Source organism: Coturnix japonica, chromosome 1 (genome assembly GCF_001577835.2).
Source record: "Coturnix japonica isolate 7356 chromosome 1, Coturnix japonica 2.1, whole genome shotgun sequence".
In the NCBI taxonomy this organism is placed as follows: Eukaryota; Metazoa; Chordata; class Aves; order Galliformes; family Phasianidae; genus Coturnix; species Coturnix japonica.
The window spans coordinates 163298022-163305122 of NC_029516.1; the positions used below are offsets into that span (position 1 = coordinate 163298022).

The 7101-nt window shown below is 41.2% G+C and overlaps 1 protein-coding gene across 1 annotated transcript; it reads left to right on the forward strand.

Annotated features, from left to right (window-relative positions):
- Positions 1–331: 331 nt before the first annotated feature.
- On the forward strand, positions 332–4915 carry MMP7 (matrix metallopeptidase 7). Its single transcript, XM_015852274.2, has 6 exons — positions 332–556; positions 1077–1300; positions 1407–1555; positions 3339–3464; positions 3996–4157; positions 4714–4915. The coding sequence occupies exons 1-6, from the start codon at positions 437–439 to the stop codon at positions 4734–4736; spliced, it is 804 nt and encodes a 267-aa protein (XP_015707760.1). The 5' UTR covers positions 332–436; the 3' UTR covers positions 4737–4915.
- Positions 4916–7101: the final 2186 nt, after the last annotated feature.

Consider the following 7101-nt stretch of genomic DNA (forward strand, 5'->3'; position numbering starts at 1 on the left):
CACATCCATCCATCTCATCTCTGCCTCTGCATCAACACAGGCAAACTATCAAACCAAAGTGTTGCAAAATCATCTTTTGTGTATAAGGAACTTTTAGGGAAATGCAGTAAGAAGTGATTATACAGTGACTATTGATAAAGTTACAGAAAGTGAACTCTGCAACCTTGTGGTTTCACTTCTAGAATAATATGAATAGAGAGAGCCAAGGCTGGCTGCTGGCTGTGACATGACATCAACAGGGAAGTCAAAGGGAGTATTTGTTTAACATGTTTTCATTTACTTCTTAGAATAGCGATGCCATTACATTAATACCACCGAAAACTGAGTCACATCCATGATTGCCGCATGGAGCTCACAGGATCTATATAAGCATCCTTGCTCCAGTCTTGGGAGACAGAAAGACTAACATTTCCTGCAGCTGTGAGGCTCCTTGGCAATGCTGGTCACCGTGCAATACCTCCTACTCTATGCTGCCATTCTCCTACCTCAGAGCCTTCCTCTTCCAGTGCCTTTTAAACCAGCATTATGGAGCAATGCAGATTTAGACATCGCACAGGTACGTTACCAGGAAGGCAATGTAGCTGCATTATGAATAGCCGGATTTTTTACTTAACTTCTACATTCCTTTCCTGTCTGTTTATTTTACCTCCTCTTAATTTTTGCAGAGGTGACATAGAACTACTTAAACTTGCTGGTTGGCTTAGACTGCCTAAGTCTGACTTGCAAAAGAGATCAAGTTCCAGCTACTAAATAGTAGAGGCTCCTCATTTTGAAAACATCATAAATATATTTTTATACTATTTTGGAGCTCCGTGGATTTGAATACTCCGTACACTGCATTTACTTGAAAGGACTGCTTGCTAACAGTGTTCTGCTGTTCAGCTCTTCTCATGTATTTTAATCTGTACTACAGAGAAAATGCCACATGTTAAACAGAATTGGGTTAAAAAAAAAAGAAACACATGTAAACAAACCGTGACTACAGGACAATGGAGCAGTTCAATCAAATGTAAAATGCAATTGCTGGAAGATAGCAGGTATAAATACTAATTTTTGTTTTCCTTTCCTTTTTCCAGACATATCTTAACAAATTCTTTCCACTTCTTGGAAAACACCCTGTCATCAGCATAGAAGAAAGGATTAAAGAAATGCAGAAGTTTTTCCACCTGACTATAACAGGAAAATTAAATGCAGAAACAAAAACCGTAATGGAACAGCCCAGATGTGGACTCCCTGATGTAGCAGATTACCAAACATTTTCTGGAAGTCCACGGTGGAATAAGAAATACTTGACTTACAAGTTAGTGGTGGTTTAGATTTTATAGAGAAAGGATTTGTTTTGAGCTTAACTTTGCAGGTTTCCTTCACAGCCTAAATGTCATTTATCTGCTTCCTTTTCCTGTTAGAATTGTTAATTACACACCGGACCTACCCCGAGAATATGTGGATGATGCAATTAGAAGGGCTTTGATGGTATGGAGCGATGTAACTCCACTGAACTTCAGAAAAGTTACCTGGGGACCCGCAGACATCGTGATTAAATTTGCACGTCGGGGTGAGACTATGTAATTTGTTAAAATTCAGTGCTCCATGCCTGATTTACAGAATGCATTCTTATAGCCAAAGGCTTAGGAATAAATAACAAGTTTGGAACCAGCAAGTTTACTTGGAGGTTATCTTACCTTTATCATGCCACCAGTGTTATATAACATGAATCTGTTTAACTCCTATGCAACCATTAGAAAATCCCTTCAGATTTATAGTTGTGAAAGGGAGGGAGAATTCTACTCCGAACTGAGATGTTCAATTTTAGATATTTAGTGACCGTCTGCCTTGACATCCAGTGCAAACCAAACAAATGAGAAGATGAGTGTAGTGGAAAATAGCTTGTGCTGAAGACCCAGCCTCTACAAAGCTGGATTTAGGCAGGTTCAGGCAGCTTTACTTTGGTCTAGCTCCAGTTTGTTCATCTGGACTGAACACCTCCTTTTGCAAGCTGGGGTGCATCGGGGTTCACAGACGCACAGAACTGTAGGGGTTGGAAGGGACCTCTAGAGATCAGTGAGTCCAAACCCCCTGCAAAGCAGGCTCCCTACAGCAAGCTGCACCTGTCCAGACAGGTCTTGAATATCTCCAGAGAAGGAAACTCCACAGCCTCCCTGGGCAGCTTGTTCCAGCCTCTTTGCATTGGTCCCAGAGAGGATCTTCTTCTAGAAATTTTTTCTAGATTTTTCTTCTAGAAAGAATCTCACTGGTGGACTCCAAGACTGCAAGGTGCAAGCCAGAGCATGCTAAATGAGGATGACCACTAGGGTTACTTCTGATGCTCGACTGTGATTCAGGCTAATGTGTGAATGTGGGCATATCTTTTACTTTATCTGGAACTAAAATTGACTCAGCATAGACAAACTGGATGCCTTCTTTAAGGCCAGATGACTTGTTTTCTAGACCCATTGATGATATTTACTAGATCTCCAGAAGAGGAAGTGAAGAACAGACTCCTGGTTTACATATATAAGCACCAAAACATACCTACTCCCTGCTTTGCTCATGGGAAGCATGTTGCTAGGAAGAGTCTTTTAATGTGCCAGTCAAAGCAAAAAAGGGTTTTGCAAGCTGGAATGGGTTTTAACCCCTTGTCATGCAGTAGGACTAGGTCTCTTCTACCTGTGCTAGCTCTGCCTCATGGTCCATCCCAGAGGAAAAGGTCACATAATGGCATTCGGTACTGCAGAAATTCTCAGTCAAGTCAGAGATCTCTCAGTGGGAGTGGAACATTTCCAGATTTGGTACAAATATCCTGTCCTGTAGGCTCTCTGTGTAGGAACTGGTAGCATCCCACAAACACTGATAGCAGTAACTAATAGACCGTGTTAAGACTGGGAAAAGAAGAACTCAGCTATTCAGATACAGTTTTCTGTACCCCAAACAATTGGCTTCCACTACAGTCAGTACAAGTGAGTGTCTAAAACTTACATTGCACAGCAATGACCTACCATAATAACATTAAGGAGCTTTCAACATATAGCATTAAGGATTTATTCTGAAATAAACACTGAATGCTGCTTCAGAAACAGGTTTCTAGCAAAGACTCAGCTGTCTCTGAAGCGTGCATAAGTTCCAATAAGTTCCAAGTCTACGTTTTGTATTTAAGTAATGAATTTGGAGATGTTTCCTAAAACCTTGCTCCCCATTCTCACAAATTTGCTGTTATAGGATTTTTTCTTAAGAACAGCAGCAAAAAAAAGGTATCACAAACAAGCAACATGCTTCAGTTTGCTGAATGTAAGCGTTAGAACTCATGCTGTCTGATGACATTTCTTTGTTTTCAAATGCAGAGCATGGTGACGGATATCCTTTCGATGGAAGAGGTGGCACATTAGCTCATGCTTTTGAGCCTGGAGAAGGGATAGGTGGAGATGCTCATTTTGATGATGATGAAAAGTGGTCAAAATACAATCAAGGTAAAATTCACTTGTGTTTATGAAGAGGGAAGAGCAAATATTGCATATTTGTGTCACAAGCACACAGCCATAGGAAACGTTTTCCATAACACTTCATGCTTCAGTACCACTTCAGTATCAACCTCTCCTTCTTTTCAACAGCCTAAGTCCTTGTTTTTCCTTATCATTAGCAGTTACATAATGCTTGTTCTGTGTGGATTCCAAAGCAGTTTTCACAGGCTAAGCAAGGATCACAATCCTCTGTTTTCTACTTAAAGTATGAAGGGATATAATATCTTGCTTGCTGGAGTAAGTTTGATTTAAATTAGAGGGGGAAAGAGACTCAGAGTCTCTATGTGTATATGCAAAGGATAGGCAATACTTTTATTAAAATATTACAGTTAAATGAGAAAGTTCAATAATAAGCAATCAAAACTCCAATGCTTTAATTCAACTTAACGAAAGACAAAAGTCTCCTACTGCTTAGATTCTTTATTTGTTAAAAAGAAATGCCCAACCTTTAACATACTTCTCCATGCTTTTATGCTGCAGGAGTTAATTTGTTCCTTGTTGCTGCTCATGAATTTGGCCACTCTTTGGGACTCGCCCACTCAAATGTCCGTGGAGCCCTGATGTATCCTCTCTACTCATATGTGAACCCAGAAACCTTCACACTTCATCAGGATGATAGGCGAGGAATCCAGAGTTTATACGGTAAATTCACTTGATTTTCAAGTTAAAACCTACCAGCGTATAGGTTTCACTGCTCTCCCTGATGGCAGAGGCTTCATTGTATTACCAGAAGGAAAGAAAGGAGTCAATATCAGGGGGAAACAAACAAACAAACAAACAAAAACCATATTTCTGTATACTCCATCCACTATATCTGTTACGTAACATGTCCCCATTGCAACCAAGAGCTGATGAGGAGGTAGTGCAGCAGCCTGGCACACTGTCTTCCTGCACACCCATGCATTGCCCAACACGTCCTATGGACCTTAATGTGTAAATGAGCTATTTCAGGAAGTGTTCAACAGTACTGATCCCTGGGAAAATGATACCATCCCACTAAACAAGTCAACAGGACAGATTAGTGAAAGGAGAAACTACTCAGAAGTAACAGCGGAGCATAGCTGGAACAGATCTCATGGGATAAACTTTGCCATGGTTTATTTTCATCAGGGCATTTTGAGGAACACTGGAAATAAAACACAACTGTTTGTGTTGACTATTTCCAGTATAGACTTTGTTCTCTCTTTCTTTCCCACAGGGAGAAGGTCAGCAAACTCCTAAAGAAGGTGTTTAAAAAAAAAACTAAGAATTCAGATCTGGTAGTTTTGGTGTTCCAAAACCATTTAAATGCTCTGGCTAATTACACGTCAAAGCATCACCTTCTGTCTTGAACTTTTCATGATTTGTTTACACATTATCCAATTTCATGTGACAATAAAAGAAATCAAACATCTTGTATACTTCGTTGTCTAATGCTTGTTGTTTGTTTGTTTTATTTCTGGCATTTTGGTGGTGTATTGAATAACTCCTACAGGTACATAAGACAGAAAAATATGCTGAAGAAAGGTGTGGGTGCCAAAAGAGCCTGTGTGCAACTACTGCTGCAGTTACAAGCCCTCTTCATGGCTCACTTCTAGTCCCCAGCCATGTCCTGTCCCTTCTCAGTCACTGCTACTGACTCCTCAGAATCACAGTGTGCTTACTGTACGGCTCACATAAATCCAAGCACAGACTTTGTTTCCAGAACCCTGGAGCCACCTTCTTGCTGCTGAAGCCATTTCAGTGCTGCAGGGTGAGCCTGTTTTCCTACCATAAATGCAGAGCTCAAATGACACAGGGAGATGCATCAATATCTCTCAAATCCCAGGACAAAATGGCCATGGCTCACTGGCTCCTTGAGCACCACCTGAGAAATCTCAAAGTCTCCACTGGGCTCAGTCATAGGATGAGATGGGAAGGGTTCTACAAGTACAGCTTTGCTTGCAGGCGCTGATGTACAAACAGTAGAGCCTTTTTTCCCCATTCATCAGGATAAAATGTTACAAGATGAATACTCTTTCTACTAGGAGCTCTTGTGTTCCCTCTTGTGGGGAGAAAGTTTCTTCTACTTCAGCACCTTTGCAAAATGACAGCATTTCCCAGCATTTATCCAAAAGCAATGGCTGAAGTAGGTCACTGAGACATCTAGATGATACAAGCATAGAGTATGAAACATTTTCCTTGAGGCAATTTTCCCCCAGAGAAGCTTCTCAGCTCTGATAAGTCAGAAGTTTGAAAGCACTCCTGTCATTTACCAGACATTTCTTACACCTGAAGCTCAAATATGAAGTATCCAGGACTATCTGGACATCCTCCTGAAGGCACAGGTTTCAGTGTAAGAGAAAAACAGGAAGTCCCAGACTAAGGTCAGATCCCAGACTGCATTAAAGACTGCAGAAAGGAACTAGTGAACTCCACAGCCTCTATGGATGCTTGACCAACTTAGTTAAGCTGTATCTCAGGAAAACCAGCTGTATCTCAGTGGATCCAATGCTGTTTTACTGACACCAAAGGGAAAATGGGAACTGTGCTGGATGCTCTAAAAGTAATTACTCCTATTTATTTCCAGGGAACCTACTACAGATATGGAGAGCACACTAACATTATTTGATAGAGAAAATTCTCAGCTCCAGAAGACTATTTTTCAACACAGTCACCACAGTTAGCTATACATTTTCACCAGTGATGAACAAGAGCCTGCATGTCATGCTTGAGAAAATCTGTGTGGCCAACAGAATGCAGCTTGTCTTTCATGTCACTGTCACCAGCGCTGAAACACATCACCCCCTGCATCACTGGGTGATGGCAACTTGGCAAGATTGAATGGCTGAAAAGATAGTTTAAAAAAAAATAAAATCTTTTCAGCTGTATAAAAGGGGAATACCTGAAGAAAAGAAATGGCCATCACAATGGATAGAGACCTGAGGGATCCTGAACAGGTTTAATGATGACAGAAAGCCTATTCTCTTGACCAAGGTTGCCAAGGAGACACAGCACAACACAGAGACAAATCATGCTCTTAGTTGACCTCAGCCTACTTCCAGATGCTTCAAACAGAATGGAATGGAATGGAATGGAATGGAATGGAATGGAATGGAATGGAATGGTTCAGTTAGAAAGAGCCTTCAAATATCAGTGAGTCCAACTTCCTGATGACTTCCAAACAAACCAAAAGTTAAAGCACATTAATGAGGACATTGTCCAAATGTCTCTTGAACACTGACAGGCATAGGGCATCAACTACCTCTCTAGGAAGCCTGTTCCAGTGTTTAACTATCCTCACAGTAAAGAAATGCTTCCTAATGCCCAGTCTGACCCTCCCCTGGCACAGCTCTGTATCATTCCTATCCTGCTGAGCAGAGCTCAGCACCTCCTCCTGTTTCCACTCCTCATGGAGCTGTAGGGAGCAGTGAGATCATTTCTTGGCCTCCTCCAGGACAATCCAAGTGTCCTCAGCCTCTCTTCAGAGGATGTGTCCTCCAGACCTGTCACCAGCTTTGTTGCCCTCTTCTAGATGCTTTCAAGTATATTAACATGTTTTTTATACTGTGGGGCCTGGAACTGTATGCAATAGTTGAGGCTGCACAAATGCTAAATACAGTGGGAG